At 38.0% G+C, this 20,455-nt stretch overlaps 1 protein-coding gene across 2 annotated transcripts; it reads left to right on the top strand.

The window, feature by feature from the left end:
- Nucleotides 1–17,219: 17,219 nt before the first annotated feature.
- LOC117929003 (immediate early response 3-interacting protein 1-like) lies at nt 17,220–20,030 on the top strand. Of its 2 annotated transcripts, none has more exons than XM_034849179.1 (2): nt 17,220–17,399; nt 19,555–20,030. In XM_034849179.1, exon 2 carries the CDS (start codon nt 19,558–19,560, stop codon nt 19,789–19,791), a length of 234 nt encoding a protein of 77 aa, XP_034705070.1. In that variant the 5' UTR covers nt 17,220–17,399; nt 19,555–19,557; the 3' UTR covers nt 19,792–20,030. The 2 variants fall into 2 exon arrangements, with proteins under 2 accessions (XP_034705070.1, XP_034705071.1); XM_034849180.1 differs by lacking the exon at nt 17,220–17,399 and adding an exon at nt 17,406–17,486.
- The last annotated feature ends 425 nt before the right edge of the window (nt 20,031–20,455 follow it).

Here is a 20,455-nt window from a genome sequence, read left to right as displayed (position 1 = left end):
ATGAATGGTGACCACAATGGAAATTCATTGGCAAGAAGCCACAAGCAATTGGAACAGGCTGCCAATTTTCACACTTTATAATTCAGACTGGACTTTCTTTAATTTGGAACTTGAGTGTTCTTTTGTAGAATTTTGGCATAAATTTTCAAGTCTTAAGTGCTTTCCTAGTTTTTCAATTGAAAAAATGGTTGAAAAGTTGTTTATAAAGATTGCTTTACATTTGTGTACTTTCTAATTAAACATGAAAAGGCAGGCCTGACATGTAATTTTCCCAGCAACCTTTTGATTTGGATGACCTAATCAGGTTCTTGTAAAATACTCATGGGACTCTTGGTGTATGCTGTTTTGCTTGATGAAAGTGGAGCAATGGCTTATCCTGAGTCGGAATTTTGGAGGATCATCCAATATGAAGCTACTAGGGTAAGCAAACCTTGGAATGTATACATTATAACTTTAGTAAACTAGGGGATAACCAAAACCAAAAGTGGTCATTTTTGTTATTGCAGATGATTGAGCAGGTGCTTTCTTTCTTTTTTTCCTGCTCAATGAGCTGAGGTACTTTAGCTCCTCAAATTTGAAGGGAAATTTTGTAATGAGTGTAACTAAAGAATAATGTTGAGATGAAACCTGGAAACACAAGAAAGGGTAGGGAAAGATACTAATGCAAGGAATGTCTCATGAAAAGTTGGAGGACCCACATGAACAGGAGGAAACTCCAAGATGAACATGAATCAAGGAAGTTAGAAACTGATATCATCGGTAATGATTCGGTAGAAGATATGTGATGCAAAATGGCACTCAAAAGACTTTAGTTATCTTTATTAGAAAAAAAAAAGACTTTGATTGTCTTGCAAACGAAGATGATGATATATTTGTAACAGAGGGTTTGAGGGAGAAGTTCTTGAGGCTCTTTTTGGGGGATTTCATGTTTCCCCTGAGTTGCATCACTTTCATGTTGTTGATGTTGAGCCCTTTTTGGCCTTGGGTGCTTGCTGTTTTCTTTCTGTTCTAATTTTATCTCTTTGTGGCTCTTCAACTGATGTGGAAAATCATAATTTGAAAATATGTGGGTGATTTGATTTAGTGTTGTTGAGTCAATGTTTTTAAATTTATGATTATATTCTATTTTAGTTTTTAGTTTTCAGGGTAGTCATTATTTGTATGACCCTTTGTTAAGGAGGGATAGAGATACTGGGATGAGCTTGGGGCTATCATGGGGTTATGGAGTGACCTTTGGTGCATTGAAGGTAATTTTTGACATGATTAAGTTTCCAAGGGAGCATAGTAGGGGAGGTAGATTGTCCTCAACCATGAAGAGATTTTTAGAGGTCATAAAGGACCTGGAGCTAAGGGATATCCTGTTGCAAAGGGGGCCCTTTTCACCTGGGGTGGTAGTTTGAACAATCAGTCCAAGTTCAGACTTGATCATTTCTTGGTGTTAGAAGATTGGGAAAGTCATTTCAGTGAGGTCATGCGGTGCGTCTTACTGAGACCATCATTTCCCCATTTTAATAGGGGGTGGGGTGTTGAGGAAGGGGCCCCCTCTCTCCCGATTTATTTGTGATTTATTTGTGATTGCTATGGAAGCCTTTAGTTGTCTTCTTAAGAGGGCAGTTATCTTCTGGGTTGGTGGGTGAGGGGTAGGGGTGAGGATGAGGTTCTCTCACTTATTGTTTGTCAATGACACTCTTGTCTTCTATGAGATGTCATAGGATTAGATGAGTTATTTAAGCTGGTGGTTTATATGATTAATGGCCATTTTAGGTTTAAGAATCAATTTGGACAAAAGTGAGTTAATTCTTGTGGGGAGTGTGGATAATGTAGATGACTTCCTTGGAGTTTGGTTATAAGGTGGATGTTTTCCCTTCCTCTTGTTTGGGTCTTTCTTTGGGGGCCCTTTTTAAATCTATGGCAACTTGGAATGGGGTGAAAGAGAGGTTCTGCAAAAGGCTAGCCATGTGGAAAAGACAGTATATCTCAAAAGGAGGGAGACTTACTTTGATTCGAAGCACACTTTTTAGTATATCCATCTACTTCATGTCTTTGTTTTGCATGCCAAGGCTGGTTAGATTGAGGTTACAATAGATTCAGAGAGATTTTTAGTGGGGTGGTGGGGCTCTCGTGCAACACTTAGTAAGGTGGACAACTCTTTGCTTAGGTAAAAGGAATGGGGGCTTTGGGCATGAGGTGTCTTTCAATGTTGAACAAAGCTCTCCTTTGTAAATGGAGTTGGCATTTTACTGAAGAAAGGGGGGTGCTTCGAAAGAAAGTTACTAGTGTGAAGTATGGTGAAGATGAAAGGGGGTGGAGTTCTCACGAGATGAGGGATGGACACGGTGTCGGACTATGGAAAGCCATAAGAAAGGAGTGAGTTTTTATTATCATTATTATTATTATTATTATTATTATTTTTCATAATTTCTTTCTAAATAGGTAATGGCCAGAAAGTGAGGTTTTGGAAGGACAAGTGGTGTGAAGATGAGCTACTAAGTGTTTCTTTCCTTTCCTTATTTGCTCTAGCTGCTTCTAAAGAGGTGTGGGTGGTGGACATGTGGAATTCAACAGTTGAAGGGGATGGTTGGGCTTCATGCTTATCTAGGCCTTTTCATGATTGGGAGGTGGAAAATGTGGAGCTTTTTTTACTGAAACTTCAAGATAAAAATGGTGTATGGGGATGAGGAAGATAGAGTGGTTTGGACCAAGTTAAAGAGCGGTAAGTTTTGTGAAATCCCTCTATTTTGCTTTGGAGCCGAGTGACCCAATTTTGTTTTCAATGAGCTTCATTTAGAGTTCATGCGTGCCACCTAAGGTGGCCTTCTTTGCATGAAAGGTGACATGGGGGAAAGCCTTCACTTTGGATCAGGTCCGGAGGAGGGGGTTTTCTTTGGCAAACATATGTTTTCTTGGCCATAATGAAAAAGAATCTATTCATCATATTCTTGTCCACCGTGTGAAGACAAGGGTTTTATGACAACTGCTTTTCACTCTCTTTGGAATGTCTTAGGTCCTTTCTTCTTCGGTTAGAGAGACACTCTTTGGGTGGCATGGTTCTTTCTTGGGAAAAATCACAAAAGTCTTGGAAGGTTGCCCCCTTATGCATCTATTAGACAATTTAGAAGGAAAGGAACATGATTGTTTTTTATAATGTGGAGCTTTCAATCCAAAGGATGAAAAACTCTTTTGTTTATAATTTGTGGTCTTGGTCTAGGGTGGTTATAGATGAGGGTCCATTGTCTCTATTTAGCTTTATTAATTAGGTAGGATCTAGGTGAGGGCACTCATCAGGGTAGCCTAGTTGGTTAGGGCGAATACTAGGAAGTGTGGTCCCAGTAAGTGGCACATGGAGTGTTTGAATTCTGCCACTTATGATACCCTGAATTTACCAAATGTTGGTTGTTGCATGGCATTCAGCACCGCAAGGTTTGGGTCCCCATGTAGAGTCCTAAGGGCTTGGCCATGGAAGGTTCTTTTGTCATCACAAAAGAAAAAATGTTTTTCGTTCTCTCCCTCTCTCTCTTGGTTGTGCCCTTTGGTAGCCCATGTATATTTTCTGTATATTTTGGGACACCTTTTTGGCGCTTCCTTTTTATATATACATTTTGGTTTTACTTATAAAAAACAAATTGTATAGATGTATCCTTTTATTCTTTTCCTTTTGCATACACTCAAGAGTAGTCCTATATATATTTTGTAATCCTAAACTTAAAGAAAATATAGAGGAATAATTTTTTTCTCTAAACTTTCATGGTATCAAAGTCAGGTTCTTACTAGAATTGATACACTTGTTTTTAGTCTCAAGTACCGGATTTTCTTTTTCTTAGCTACTGGTAGGAGGATTTGATATTTGGAGTCAGCAAGGAGGAGAATTCTGGAGATTCTTCACAGAAGGTAAATGCCTCCATTACAAGCCTCGTCTCATGGCACTAATGACAAACCTTCACTGCACATCACCACTCAAACTGAATGGACTGAATTTTCTGAGATGGAAAATTACTTTAATCTTGGGAATTTAGCTCAAATCTTTGTGTTGAAACCAAAGATCCATGAGGTAAAGCAAGGAGATCAATGTGTGACTAAATATTACAACATCTTGAAAGGTCTTTGTCAATAATTGGACCTATTTTATGGATTTGAATGGGCATGTGCTGTAGATAGTGTCTGTTTTAAGAAGAGGATGGAGAAAGAACGTGTAGTTGAGTTTCTTTCTGGGCCAAATAAAGAATTAGATGAAGTCCGTAGATGTTGTGGATGAATCCTTAATAAAGAGCCCTTACCCTCTATCCGAGAAGTGTTTGTTGAGGTTTGAAGGAGAGAAAGCCTTAGATCAGTCATGATGGGAGGCTCTTCTTCAACCATCGTCACAGGGAACTCAACACTTGCTTCTGTTACAACTGAAGCTACCAATATTGCTGGTTAAGGGAGCCCAAAGAAGATAGGGCCCAAAGGGAAGATATGGTATGATTATTGTAACAAACCATGGCACACTAGAGACACCTGTTAGAAGCTGCATGGGAAGGCACAAAATTGGAAGAACATTGGTAGATTTCATGAGAGAAATGGCCAAGGCATGCAAGCTGCAACTGAGAGTCTAGTAACCATACTTGAAGCATCTCTATTCTGTAAAGAGCAGTTGGAACACCTGTATAGGTTATTTAATCCGTCTCCATCTTCTAACTCTTTACAATCCTATTCTTTAGCATAAACAGGTAATTCTCCCAGTGCTTTAAATGTTCATTCTGGAAATTTTACACCATGGATCATAGATTTTGGTGCTTCTAATTATATGACAAGCTTGTCAAACTTGTTTTCTACATATTCTCCTTCTCTAGGTAACCAGAAAATCAAAATTGTGGATGAATCTTTTTCATCCTTTGCAGGGAAGGGTTCAGTCCCTATTTCAAAAATCTAACTTTAGAATTTGTCCTTCATGTCCCTAAACTTTCATGCATTTTTCTTTCTATTAGTAAACTAACTGTTGGAATCCGTGCAACAATTAATAGTGAAAAATAGAAAAAAACAAGAAAGAAGAACACAAAGATTTAACGTGGTTCAACTAATTGTCTACGTCCATGGGAACAAGGAAAGAGGATTTTCACTATGTTAAAATTAGGGTTACATAAAAGGATATTTATACTAACCCTTAGGAATGAAATTCCAAAAATACCCCTGAACCGTACCGCGGGGGGCAATCCCCCCAACCTATTGTTCGCCCCACAACAAAAAAGTACAAACCTGAATGGCAAATGTCGGAGCGAAGTGGAGCGACGACATTTGCCCCTTTTTCTCCATATGTCTTTTCGCTGAAATATGAGCCACATACTACAACACTAACACAAGACATGAGTTGTGTTGCCAAATTTTTTACATCTTCCAATGAATTTTAAGCCCTATGCCTGGGGAGGACGATTGATAGTGCTAAGGAAATTGAAAGACTTTTATTTCCTTATTGAGGATCCTATTAAGAGTAGACAAGCTCAACTTGCGAGTAATAATAGGAGCTTTGTTTAACATGCTGAGGGACGTCAAGATCTCCTAAGAAGAGGACTCGGTGGTTTGGAGAGGTGGAGGTCAAGGTATTTTTGGAGTCAGACATGCTTACAACCTGCTGGCTACTCCTAATACCCTCGCCTTCCCAGTTAGATGTATTTGGGTGGACAAGGTCCCTACTAAAGCTGCCTTTTTTGCTTGGGAAGCTACGTGGGAGAAGATCCTTACTTTGGATAGGCTTCAAAAACGAGGGTAGCAGTTTCCTAATTGCTGTTTTTTGTGTGGTTGTGAAGAAGGAAATGTAAATCACATTCTTTTACACTGTACAGTGGCTAGGGTCCTCTGGTATATTATCCTTGCTTTGTTTGGGGTTCATTGGGTGTTCCCAGAGACAGTCGTAGAGGTGTTACTTAGTTGGAGGGGCTCCTTTGTGGGGAAAAAAAGGAAAAAAATCTGGAATTCCATACCGGTGTGTATTTTTTGGACGGTTTGGAAGGAGAGAAATAGATTAGCCTTTAGGGGGGGCTCTTTAGACATTCAGAAACTCAAAAATTATTTTGTTTGTAACTTGTGGAGTTGGGCTAGAGTGTACATGGGAGAGGAGTCCTCTTCACTTTTAATCTTTTTGGAGTGACTAGCGGCTACTTAAGGGCCGGTGAGGCTGCTTGTTTCTTTTGTTTTTTTTGGGGTGTGGCTGCATTTGTATACTCCCTGTATGCCTTGTGGCGGTTTGCCCTTTAATACAATTTATGCTTACTTATAAAAAAAAAATGTTTTTTTTTTCCTTCTGTTGAACATCAAATAATGTTATGATACATAGTGGTATTTGAGGACCCTCATGTGTGATGACCTTAATCTGAACTAGAACTAGGTGGCTTATTACTTTCGTAGATGACCACACTAGAGTTTGTTGGATTTATTGTTGAAGAAAAAATCAAAAGTAAAAAAGGTTTTTAAAATTTTCTAGGCTATGATAAAAACACATTTTCAAACTCAAATTCAAGTACTTTGGACCTATGATGGAAAGGAATATTTTATTTCTATCCTTGGAGATTCATCTACTCAAAAATGGGATCATACATTGGTCTAGTTGTTTTGATACCCCACAACAAAGTAGAAAGCTACCAATATTTACTTGTAACTGGAGCTGGGCATACCTGCTGCTTACTACACTACAATATTCCCCAAGCTACTTGACTAATTTGCTAAAAACTACTAATATTGTTTACCTAATATGCTGATGATTAAATTCACTATTTACTCTTCATTACTTCCTGTTGAAATTTGACATTCAAAGTTAGGGTTTTTTTAATTTAGGAAAGTATTTTAAGAATAAAGAAGGAGAGATCATTTAGGATGATTCAGTTTCCTAATTTTAGGAGAGAATCAAGCTAGATTGATTTTTTCTTATTCAGTCAGTTGTGTATATATATGTGTATGGTGTGTACCTAAAGTATAAATAAAAGGAATTCAGAAATTCTTCATGGTATCAGAGCCAGTTTTCTGAAACCCTAATCCCTTCTGGCCACCTCGTATTCAGGCCATCATTCATTCCGGCCAAATCTCTCTGGCCATCTCTCAATCCGACCATCTCTCATTCCGGTCATCAGTCCCTGTTCTCAGAGCCAAGGGGGAAAACGCTTTCCGGTCGGTCGAATCGTCGTCAGAAAAACATTCACCGCCGGCGAACTTTTCCGGCGAACTTTTCCGGCGACGGTTTTTTTCACACCGCAAGGAGCGTCTGGAGGAGATCTACAACTTTTCCAAAACCACCGAAGCCAGAAAACCATCCACGCGCCTCCCACGCGCGTTTTTCTGGCCGGCGACTGCATCTCACGCGCCGGCGCGTGAGGGCGCGTGAGCCACTTTCCGGCGACGCGCTTCCTACTCCAAGCTCGCCTGACGCCGACCAGCCACCCTACGTACCTGTTTCTGCCATCCAAGCCCTGCACGTGCCTCTTTTGGGGTCTTTTTGCCTCCGCGAGCCCTCCGATCAGCTTTTCCGACGTCCTCCGGCTATTTTTCCTCAACTCCAATCCCTGCACGTGCCTTGGGAAGTGTTCTTCTACCTTTCCGGTCCATGACGAAATACGGAATGGCATCATCACAAGTATCCAGCGTCACGTCACCAGAATTAGGAGGCAGATCTGAAATTCCAAACCTTGGTGGTAGTGATTCCTCTCCTATTCTCATCACAGGACACAAATTAAATGGCCATAACTACTTACAGTGGTCACAATCTGTGTTGCTGTTCATTTGCGGTAAAGGAAAGGATGAGTACCTCACTGGAGAAGCAGTCATGCCAGAAACTACAGAACCGGGTTTCAGGAAGTGGAAGATTGAAAACAGCATGATCATGTCATGGCTTATCAATTCCATGAATAATGACATAGGTGAAAATTTCTTGTTGTTTAGGACTGCAAAGGACATATGGGATGCAGCCAAAGAAACTTACTCAAGTTCTGAAAATATTTCAGAACTTTTTCAGGTTGAATCAGCCCTACATGACTTCCGCCAAGGAGAGCAGACAGTTACTCAGTATTACAACACACTCACAAGGTATTGGCAGCACCTTGACTTATTCGAGACTCACTCATGGAAATGTCCTGATGATGCAGCAACATATAGGAAAATTGTGGAACAAAAGAGACTGTTCAAGTTTTTCCTAGGACTAAACAGGGAATTGGATGATGTTAGAGGCCGAATCATGGGCATTAAACCCCTGCCAAGTCTCAGGGAGGCTTTTTTAGAGGTTAGGCGTGAAGAAAGTAGAAAGAAAGTGATGATGGGATCCAAAGAGCAACCTGCCCCAACATTGGATGCCTCTGCCCTTGCGACTCGGTCATTTAATAGTAGTGGTGGAGATCGTCAGAAACGGGATAGGCCTTGGTGTGATTATTGTAAGAAACCAGGCCATTATAAGGAGACTTGCTGGAAGCTTCATGGCAAACCGGCTTATTGGAAACCAAAGCCACGGTCTGACAGAGATGGCAGAGCACACGTGGCTGCCAACTCTGAGAGCACCTCTGTTCCCGAGCCGAGTCCATTCAACAAAGAGCAGATGGAGATGCTACAGAAACTATTAAGCCAAGTTGGCAGTGGCAGTACTACCGGTGTAGCCTTCACTGCTAATCGAGGAGGAATGAAGTCGTGGATAGTGGACACAGGTGCTTCTGATCACATGACAGGAGATGCTACCATTCTTCAAAATTACAAGCCAAGTAATGGTCATTCATCCGTCCATATTGCTGATGGTTCAAAGTCAAAAATTGCCGGGACAGGTTCTATAAAACTTACTAAAGACTTATATCTTGACTCTGTTCTCCATGTTCCAAACTTGGATTGTAATCTTTTGTCCATTAGCAAATTGGCCCGTGATCTCCAATGTGTTACTAAATTTTATCCAAACTTGTGTGTTTTTCAGGACTTGAAATCGGGGAAGATGATTGGCAGTGCTGAACTGTGTTCCGGGCTCTACCTCCTCTCATGTGGCCAATTCTCAAACCAAGTCTCTCAAGCAAGTTGCGTACAGTCTCAGAGTATGTTAGAGTCTTTCAATTCTGTGTCAAATTCTAATGTCAATAAAGATAGTGAGATTATAATGTTACACTATCGCCTTGGTCATCCTAGCTTTGTTTACCTTGCAAAATTGTTTCCCAAATTATTTATCAATAAAAATCCAGCATCTTATCACTGTGAAATTTGTCAGTTTGCAAAGCATACTCGAACAGTCTATCCTCAAATCCCATACAAACCTTCGACTGTTTTCTCTCTAGTACATAGTGATGTGTGGGGTCCCTCCCGGATAAAAAATATTTCTGGCACTCGATGGTTTGTGACATTCGTTGATGATCATACACGAGTAACATGGGTTTTCCTTATGAAAGAAAAGTCAGAGGTCGGGCACATTTTTCAAACCTTCCATCTTATGGTTCAAAATCAATTCAATTCCAAAATTCAAGTCCTCAAGTCAGATAATGCAAAGGAATACTTTACTAGTAGTCTCAGTACTTATCTTCAAAATCACGGCATTATCCACATAAGTTCTTGCGTTGACACCCCACAACAAAATGGGGTGGCTGAACGCAAGAATAGACATCTCTTGGAGGTTGCCCGGTGCCTTATGTTTTCCTCTAATGTTCCAAACTATTTCTGGGGGGAAGCTATTCTCACAGCTACTTATTTGATTAACCGTATGCCATCCAGAGTGCTTACCTTTCAATCCCCACGTCAACTTTTCTTAAAACAATTTCCTCACACCCGTGTAGCCTCTTCTGATTTACCACTCAAAGTATTTGGTTGCACGGCATTCGTTCATGTGTATCCTCAAAATCGTAGCAAATTTGCTCCTCGAGCGAATAAGTGCATTTTCCTAGGGTATTCTCCAACCCAAAAAGGGTACAAATGCTATTCTCCAACCAACAAAAGATTTTACACCACCATGGATGTCTCTTTCTTTGAACATGTCTTCTTCTATCCCAAATCTCATGTTCAGGGGGAGAGCATGAATGAACATCAAGTTTGGGAGTCTCTTCTTGAGGGTGTACCTTCTTTTCACTCAGAGTCACCAAATCCTCTTCAATTCGCGCCCACTGAGTTGTCCACACCCATACCGTCATCAGTCCAGCCATCTCCTGTGACCATCCAGTCTCCCATGCCTATTCAACCTATAGCCCCACAACTTGCTAATGAGAACTTACAAGTTTACATCAGGAGGAGGAAAAGACAGGAATTAGAGCACGGATCACAATCAACATGTGGCCAATATATTGACTCCAATTCAAGTCTTCCTGAAGAGAATATAGGTGAGGATAGGGCTGGAGAGGTGTTAATTCCCAGCATTGATGATTCTACTCTGCCGATTGCATTGAGGAAGGGTGTTAGGAGATGTACAGATCACCCAATTGGGAATTATGTTACATATGAAGGGCTATCACCATCTTACAGAGCATTTGCTACTTCTCTTGATGATACTCAGGTTCCCAACACAATACAAGAGGCATTAAAAATTTCAGAATGGAAGAAGGCAGTACAAGATGAGATTGATGCACTTGAGAAGAATGGGACGTGGACTATCACAGATTTGCCGGTTGGGAAGAGGCCCGTGGGGTGCAAGTGGATTTTCACCATAAAATACAAAGCAGATGGATCAGTCGAGAGATTCAAGGCTCGTTTGGTAGCTAGAGGGTTTACGCAATCCTATGGGATAGACTATCAGGAGACTTTTGCTCCTGTTGCAAAACTGAACACTATCAGGATTCTTCTCTCATTGGCTGTCAATCAAGGTTGGTGCTTGCAACAACTGGACATAAAAAATGCGTTTCTAAATGGTGACCTAGAAGAGGAAGTCTACATGGAAATACCACCTGGTTTCGAAGGAAGTATGGCAAAGAATCAGGTTTGCAAACTCCAAAAATCCTTGTACGGCCTTAAACAATCTCCCCGAGCCTGGTTTGATAGATTCACAAAAGTAGTCCTGAAGCTGGGCTACAAACAAGGTCAGGCTGATCATACTCTATTTGTCAAGAAGTCTCATGCCGGGAAAATGGCCATATTGATAGTCTATGTTGATGATATTATTCTATCTGGGAATGATATGGAGGAATTACAGAATTTGAAGAAGTATTTGTTAGAGGAGTTTGAAGTTAAAGACCTTGGAAATTTGAAATATTTCCTTGGTATGGAAGTGGCTAGATCAAGGAAGGGAATTGTAGTCTCTCAAAGAAAATACATACTCGATCTTCTTAAGGAGACCGGTATGCTTGGATGCAAACCAATTGATACTCCTATGGATAGTCAGAAGAAACTTGGTATCGAGAAAGAAAGTACACCGGTAGATAGGGGAGATATCAGCGGCTCGTCGGGCGCTTGATTTATCTCTCACACACTCGGCCAGATATTGGCTTTGCAGTGAGTGCTGTAAGTCAATTCATGCACAGCCCCACTGAGGAACACATGGAAGCAGTCTACAGGATTCTTAGATATTTAAAAATGACACCAGGGAAAGGTCTATTCTTCAGAAAGACAGAGAACCGTGACACTGAAGTATACTCAGATGCGGATTGGGCAGGAAACATCATTGACAGGCGGTCTACTTCTGGATATTGTTCTTTTGTCTGGGGAAATCTTGTTACCTGGAGGAGTAAGAAGCAATCAGTTGTAGCCAGAAGTAGTGCAGAAGCTGAGTACAGAGCTCTTGCACAGGGAATCTGTGAAGGGATTTGGATAAAAAGGGTTCTTAGTGAACTGGGGCAAACGAGTTCATCTCCAATTCTGATGATGTGTGATAATCAGGCAGCTATAAGCATAGCAAAGAACCCCGTGCATCTAAAAGTATTTTAATGACAGGACCAAGCACGTTGAGATTGACAGACACTTCATCACAGAGAAGGTGACTAGTGAGACGGTTAGATTGAACTATGTTCCTACCAAGCACCAAACCGCAGACATCCTCACCAAAGCTTTACCTAGGCCTAACTTTGAAGACTTAACTTGCAAGCTGGGATTATATGATATATATTCTCCAGCTTGAGGGGGAGTGTTGAAATTTGGCATTCAAAGTTAGGGTTTTTTTAATTTAGGAAAGTATTTTAGGAATAAAGAAGGAGAGATCATTTAGGATGATTCAGTTTCCTAATTTTAGGAGAGAATCAAGCTAGATTGATTTTTTCTTATTCAGTCAGTTGTGTATATATATGTGTATGGTGTGTACCTAAAGTATAAATAAAAGGAATTCAAAAATTCTTCACTTCCTTATGCATACAAAGAACAACTGAAATAGAAGGAAGTTGCTGCTTTCTTGTTAATATTTTTTGTATCAATAAACCCTAGATGAAGGAATACGGATGAATGGGGAAATGCGATTGTTGTTTCCAACCCAAATAGTTGGTCCTCTAATGGGTTTGTTGATCAAGTGGATGACAAAGCTTATTTGGATGTTAGCTGTTGAGTGATGGTTCAGCCTAGGTTTTTTAGTCTCAACCTATTCATTTTCTAGGATAATGTTAATTTAATGGATGTTTGATAAAACTTAATACTTTTTACTTAATGGTTTAAGTTGACTTTTAAGTTAAATTGTTATTAAGTTGTTAATTTAAAACTTATTACTTATTTTTTACTTTAAGCATTAAGATTGTTTGGTAAAATTAACTTAAAATTTATTTAAAGTTATCAAATTGACATATTTACCCTCGTTAGTTGTAATTAATGCTTATTATCATTAATTTTAACTAAAATTTATTTCATTAATCTTAAGTAATATTTTTTTTTTATTAAACATTTATATTTAAAAGTATTTTAGATATATAAGATAACCTTAAAATTTACTATAAAAATGAATCATTGATGTAAAGTCATAATTGTTAAATATTTTCTCATTAGATGTGGGCAAATAAGACAAAAAAGATTTGGGATTAAGAAGTTAACCATCTTATGTTTTTTTATAGGAAAAAATAAGTTGACTATTTTGACTTAATACTTAAAAGTTATTTTTAACTTTAAGTTGTAATATTAAGTTATTTTACAAAACATGTTTAATTTACTTAATAACTTAAATTAAGTTATTAAGCCACTTTAAGTCATTAAGTTGATATACCAAACAACCTCTTAGTCTTTATAGAGGCTTGCTATTATTTATTTATTTATTTATTTTTAAATCCTTGTGGGCATTTATTGGACAAAAGGTACAAAAGTAGGCTGGCTATGTTGAAGGACAATACTTATTTAGGGTCGGTTGATTAATGCTTATCAATAGTACTTGTTCCAGTTTATCTATTTAGTTCATGTCGCCTTTTGTTTTTCCCAGATGCTGAGTGTTTGACTGGAGAAGCTTCATTAGGATTTACTCTAGGTGTTGGAAATTTGGAGAGGAAATTTTATTTAGTGAAGTGGCCAATGGTGTGTTATGACAGGGTCAAAGACAGGTTGACCAACTAGGCTTTATAGAGCAAATAGATGTGGAAATTTGTAGTTGGGTAGGAAAGTTTTTGTGTGCGCGCGCATCAAAACTCAATTTGTCCAGTGGTTTATGGGGGTGGCATTATTGGATGGGGGAAATTGTTTGGTTTTTGATACAAGGGAGGGGCTTCCGAGGTTTTTGTGCAAAAGCCATTAGAATAGAAGAGGATGGCTGGCATTCCATTTGAGCCTGAGTAACTTTGTTGGTGATGGCTGTAGGATCAATTGTGGTATGATGCATGGTGTGGAGAGTTTTATTTTGAGGACTTTTTTAAGATTCGTCTTTTCCTAGCTGCTCATAAGAATGCAAGAGTGGCTGAGTTTTGGGAGGGGTTGGAGAAGGGGACATTGTAGTTCAAGATTTTGGAGGTACTCAGAGGATCGGAAGTGGAGATGATTAGTCTTTTCTGCAGGTTATGCAGAGTTTGTTGATAGATTGCTGCAGTGGCATTCTAAGACCTGATGCTTATCTGTGAGTCCTACTGATAAGCATGGAATTTAGGCCTTCAATCGGTTTCCTGTTAAGGAGGTACTGGAATCCCAGGTCTCTTCCAGAGTTGGCTTCCTAGTTTGGGAGGCAGTTTGGGTGAAATACTCATGATCAACCTGACTTAAGAGGTGGGAGTGGACTTTAGAAAATTGGTTCAGTTTATGTAAAAAAGTGAAGAAGTGGGTCAACCATCTATAACATTGTGAATTGTCTTGTCATTTAGGGTCTTTCTTGTTCTCTTTGTTATTGGTGTCTGTTAGTCTTTTCACTTTAAGGCTTGGACTGTCCAGACCTAAGAATGAACGACCTGTTTCTCACATTATCATTGGAGTAGTAAAGGTGTTCTTGGGGTGTTAACTTAAGCTGTTCATTAGCTTTTTTTCCCATTTTTTTTTTTTTGCTTTCCTCTGCACATTTTTTGGGGTTTGCAAAGCATAATTCATCTATGCTTGGATGTGCCTCCTTCTTTCTTGGGAGCTATTTTTTAATGTACTTTTTTATCTGCCTATCGAAAAAGTTATATTGTAAATTGTCTTTTATGATCTCGGCTACAACTTGATAAAATTCTCATGTCATTGATCTCTCTTCTGTCCTGTTGATGCCTTTTGCTACAGAATTGAGCCTTTCAGTTGAATTGAATGAAGTTCATTTTTAAAGAAATATTGGTAAATGATTTCTTGAATTAATTTATGTACAGGCGCAGCATCGACAGTTGGGGATCCAGACAGCTGTTCGCAGTCAGGAGCAGCAGTCCTCGGTTTTGGTGTATAGGCTCAAGCAGGCATCTTCCCAAAGGAGATATCATAATTTCATTTGCCAGGATTATTAGGACTTATCATTTTGTTGAGATGGTACTCGCTTATGCTAATTTTCTGCTTATCACTTGCCAAGCTAATTGTACCCTGTGAATTTCTCTTTGTTTTTGTCTTTTTTTTTTTTTTTTTCTGTTGTAGGCTTAATCCTTTTCCAAGGAGGGTTGCGAGATGGGTCCAGGAGGGGGCAACAATGCAAACCAACTCCGAATGTAATTGATATTGAACCCAGCAGCCTGCTTATGGAATTAATAATCTATTGATCCAAGACTTCCCTCATTTCTTTTTTACGTTATTGGTTTAGGCTTGTATCTAATAAACATCCAACACTGTCCAGATTAATAGTAGCATTCAGCTGATTGAAGGCTTGATGTGAGGCCAATTTGAAAATGTACAAAGAAATGGAACCATTCAGTTCTGTTCTTCGTTGCATCTGAAACTACAAATCCGTCTCTTGTAAGTGTTTTAGGTTAGGTTTTCTGTTACCTGTTGCCATGTGTATAACTCAGGTTCTATGGCTTTATACTTCAATCTCATTGGTTTATGCTGCAGATGGGATTCCAATGCTTTGTACCTTCGCCCATCCTTTTCGAATTGATCCCATTTGTTTGCATATTAATGTCATTTCTTTATATCTTTAGTCAATGATTCAAGTTCTATAGCAAGTTTTTTAACAGGCCAGATTTGAAGGGAGGTAAATACTGATTCGGGACTCGGTTTTTGGCTACTAGTTTATTTGATTGTGACAACCGAGTTGTTCCAAAAAAATTTGATATTATTAGGGGCTCGTCCATTTTCTTAAACCAAATAATTTAATCTTCTATTAAGAAGATGAAGTCAACGTTAAAAAATGTGGGAATGAAAGGAATAAAACAACACTTGCCACTCAAGTGGCACTTGTCATGTTAAGGCAAGACGATCTACAACCAACACCCTAACTGTCAATGGGGAATTGATCATTGGCAAGGGCAGATCTTTGAATAGGAAAAAAAAAAATTGGATCTATAAGGTCTCAAATGAATTGGCTTATTCGAAAAAGCCTTGTTCTTTGAAAGATCTATTTTGTGTCATGTGCTGCATTGTTCTTCTCTGCAAGAATTCCGAATCATTCTTTTGAAGCTCATCTTTTTCATCATAAATGATCTACTTGTCTCGAAAAGATTTGACCCAATAGGGAAATCCCAATTCATTGGTCCTTTCAATACAATTTAATAGAAAGCCCTGAGGGTGCCATATTTTAGGATGATGTCGGGATGATGATGACCATATTTTTATATGATGGAATACATATTAAATGTGATTTGATATCATTCTCCACTCCTCCGCAATGGTGGTGGCATCTAAAGCAATGAGATGAAAATTAAATATGATTTCACTTCATTCTCATAATTACAATGTTCTTATTATGACCTTACATTCAAATCAAAGAAACCATAATCATTTTCTAATAAGGTATGGGTAACTTAGGTTGCTCCATAACTAAGACATGGTTAGACACCAACTTCACCCAATCCCAGGCTCCTTATAAAAACCCACCACAACCAAACTCCCGAAAGACAACAAGGTGGAAGTTCTTCTCATGCTTTCTAATTCATTCTTGTTATAATTATTATTTACAACTTCATGATCACATTTGGAAAGGGGTTGGCCAAATCGGCCTCCCCACTCTAACCGGTCGGTCCCTATTCATATTCAAGAAAGAGGTAAGACCAACTACATAGATATTTACCATAATAAAAGAAATGAAAGGGAGTGATTTCAAATCAAATTATTTTAGGTCCGTTTCATAATTGTTTTCAAAAATAATTATTTAAAATTGTTTTCTAATTTTTATAAAATGAAAATTATTTAAAATTTAAAATATTTTTAACATATTTTTTTCTTTTTTTAAATATGTTTTAAAAATAATTTTTATATATAATATTTTTTTTAATTATTCTTTGTATAATTAAATTTTAAAATAACTTGTATAAAACAAATGAAAACAATAGAAAATGATTAAAAAATGTTTTTTAAAAACACCTTATTTTCTATTATTAAATAACAGAAAACAAAAAACGGTTTTTAACTATAAAATGTGTTTTTTATATTTTTTTTTGTTTTGAAGAGAATAAAAACTATTTTAACCAATTTGAAACAATATAATAATAAGAAATATACTTACGAAAAATTTATTTTTAAAAAATTTAAGTCTTAAAATAGACTTAAAATCAAAATAAGAATGAAATAGAGACAAATTTTAGAGTTAACTAATATATGGTCTTCTTTTTTTTTTTTTAAATAAGTTTTTTCTTAAATAGTAAAAAATCCATACCAAGCAACCAAAAATTGAAATTTCTTTTAGAAATGAAAATATGATTGAAAATGACATAATTATCATTTAAGACAATAATTTCTTCTGCAATCCCTAAATCAAACCCATTTTGATTGGACAATCATTTTCGATTGGTGTTACTCGTGTAAACGACTTCTCCAATTCATTTATTTAGATGGGTTGTCGGATCTATTTGTCAACCAAACCCACCCAAACCGGTATTTTTCCGGATTTTGGTAGGAAACTTTGAGTGTGTTTTTGTTACGAGGGATTTTCACTGCGGTCTTGGACTCTCTCTCCGAATTCTTGTACGTTTGAACAACTTCAAGAAGCGTAGCAGGTCAGTTTGCCTCTTTTTGTTTCTGGAAAAGAAAAAAAAAAGAAATCCAGGAAAATTTTCCTCAGTTTTCCCAGCTACCAAACAGAGGTAGTATAACTCTTTGTTTGACATTGACAGGACAATCATCTAGGGTTTAATTTTGTGATTTTTTGGGTTCAATTTGACTTGTACTTGATTCATTTTTGATTGGGTGTTCATGAATTGTTACTTTTGATCGAACAAATGCAGTGTAGTTTATGTGGGTTTTGACATTTGAATTTCAGTTCTCAATCTCCTGTTCAGAATGACTGTTCTTTGACCACATCTACATATAGTGTTATATGGTTTGTCTGATATTGAAAATCAAGATATTGTTCTTATGATCTTAAAGAAAACTATTGATAGATGTGGCCTCCATTATTTATCATTTCTCCCGAAAGCACATAGGTCCAGACCTTTCTTCTAGAAAAAGTCTTCTTCTTAGCTTTAGATTGGAAGGGACTATGGTTCTCCTTTTTAGGCTATCTATATGCATATGCACATCCAGTGCTGTTACTGGCTTTATGTTATGGCATTGTCATGTTCTTTTCACTTGCGGAGGTTTCGGGTTTTGGAACAGAGAAGATTGTGTGATTTTTATCATGTATATCATGACAATGTTCTTAGTGTATCAATATGTGATCAACTAGTGAAGCAGAGGCTGTCATTGTTGGTTGTGGATGAGCTGTTTAACCTCAAAGATGTGCCAAGGGATTATAACATGTGTCGGATATTTTGAAAATCTTTTGATAGGAAGAAAAAAAGGTTAAAAGGCTTCTAACAGAAAGGAAGCACAATTCAAATACAATGTATATATAGAATGTCAAAGGGCGAAAAATAAAAATAAGAAAAGAAAAGAAAAGAAACAAGGGCTCTAAATCCTGGCACCTACCTCAACCATCAATGAATTCCAACGAAGAAAGATTATCAAACCCTAAGGAAACACATGATTAATCAAACAGGGTTTTGAGCAACTGCTCTTTTAGTGACTCACTAGTATTCTCCTTCCTTAAAAACCCTTGCATTATTCTTTCTCCAAATGCATCAAAACAAATAAAGAGAAATCATTCTCCACACCTTTCTACACCACTATCCCACCCCTCTACCATGCAATGCAATAGTAGCTCTTGATGACCATTGAAAGGCCCACTAAATCCTAAATAAAGAGAGCAAAATATACCATAGCAAAAGAGCTTTCCCATAGTGGACAAGAATTTGCTTTGCTGACTCCTCTCTAACCTCGCATAAACAATATTTGTTAATCAAAGTCTATACTCTAATGGTCTGGTTTGCTTTTAGGATTTCTCCATAACAACTTCCCAGGTGAAGAAGCAGTGTTAGTGGAGCACACAGAAGTTCTAGGCTGGAAATCTCCTAATCATTTCCGATTGCTTTCCACAGCCCAACTCCAAATGTCTCCCAAAGCTCCCTCTATCATTGTTCACAATCAATCTCTCTGAATTTACTGTAGATAACCATCTCCAATGGCTCTTCTGCTTGAATGAACTTCACAACTATTTGCAAGCAAAGGTCTGCCCATTTGCGCCTTCTTAGTTCTAGTCCCCAGTACTTCTATCCCTAAGTACAGTATACCACTTCACAAGATTATCATTTTTCCTTTATAAGTCCAATCACCTCACAGAAAGTTTCTTTGGATCTTCTCTAAACAGATCCTGACCATCCTAGGGATAAAAAATGAGGACATCCAGGAGACTGAAAACTGGAAAGGATGCTTTTGAAATTGAATTTATATGCTACATTTTCTTTTCAAATGAGAAGGTCAAATATTATGATCAAATATGATAGAACTTTTGTATTTTGGGATCTCAAGGAAGGCCATGGATACCCCATTCCCCACGCTCATCCTCCCAAGGGAAAATCATGAGGGAATAAATATACAAACCCTAATTTGTAGGGAAGGAGTTCAGGAACAAGGTGGGAACTGCTGTGGAACATGCAACAAACTTTCATTTTTCATATCCATTTCAGATATATGCATTTGAAATCTGATGATACTTCATATTTCTACATTAATTTTAAATGTGCTAGCTTGTGAAATTGTTGGAGCAGTTTGTCTGACTGAATACTGTTGAGCATTGTACCAGAATTTTGAGTTAACATCCTCAGTATCATGCAGGAAATGGGATTCTGGGCACTACTGGAAGGCTTTCTTCTTTTTGCAAATGCACTAGCTATACTAAATGAGGACCGCTTCCTTTCTCCAAGAGGATGGAGCTTTGATGAATTTTCAGGAGGAAGAAGAAAGTCACTAAAGGGGCAGCTTGTAGGCCTCATTTATGCAGTACAGTATATGAGGGTTCCCCTTATACTTCTCAACATCATCACTATTATTGTAAAGTTGGTGACTGGGTGATGTCCCACTGGGTAAGAAATAGACCAGGGATTGGCCTCGATTTTTATCTTGTTTGGGAGGCATCAGATCAACTACGGAGTTTTTTTGTTTGTTCATTTAGTGTAGCAGTGACAATATAATTCAAAATTTATGTGGACGAAGTTTCCAGAGTTTATACTTTGTTCAAGGCCTGCTGGATTATTCTATACTTTGTTCAAGGCCTGAGGTCATTTGCAGGTAACATTTGTTCAAGATCGAAATGTTTTCCTATGAGAGAATAAGATCAAACTTCAAGAAAATAAAAGGTACTCATAATCCTAAATATTTGCATTATCATATTTAGGATATGTTTATTTCTCTGTTCTGAGTTTCTGAGCTATAGTTCGCCTGAAAGAGTTGGTTGCTGACATTCAGTTGTTGCTTTGATGGAATCTATAATGCATCAAATGAAACTTTGGGCGTAGAAAGTGCTCCCCAGATGTAGCACTGGAGAAGCACAAAGAGGCATGACAAAATTATGAATTCCTGGTTCCCTAAATTCCATGGTCCCAGTAATGAATTTGAAATTACCCTAGTGAATTTTTGGAAGTTTTTTTTGGTTTTCCTTGATGACTTGAGTAGTTTGTACCAGGAGTAATCAAATGACCGAGATTTTCTAGCTCTTGATGCAAGTCAAAAAATGGCC

The sequence above is a fragment of the Vitis riparia genome, chromosome 13 (assembly GCF_004353265.1).
Source record: "Vitis riparia cultivar Riparia Gloire de Montpellier isolate 1030 chromosome 13, EGFV_Vit.rip_1.0, whole genome shotgun sequence".
NCBI classification, from domain to species: domain Eukaryota; kingdom Viridiplantae; phylum Streptophyta; class Magnoliopsida; order Vitales; family Vitaceae; genus Vitis; species Vitis riparia.
This window is presented reverse-complemented; position numbering and strand designations above follow the sequence as displayed.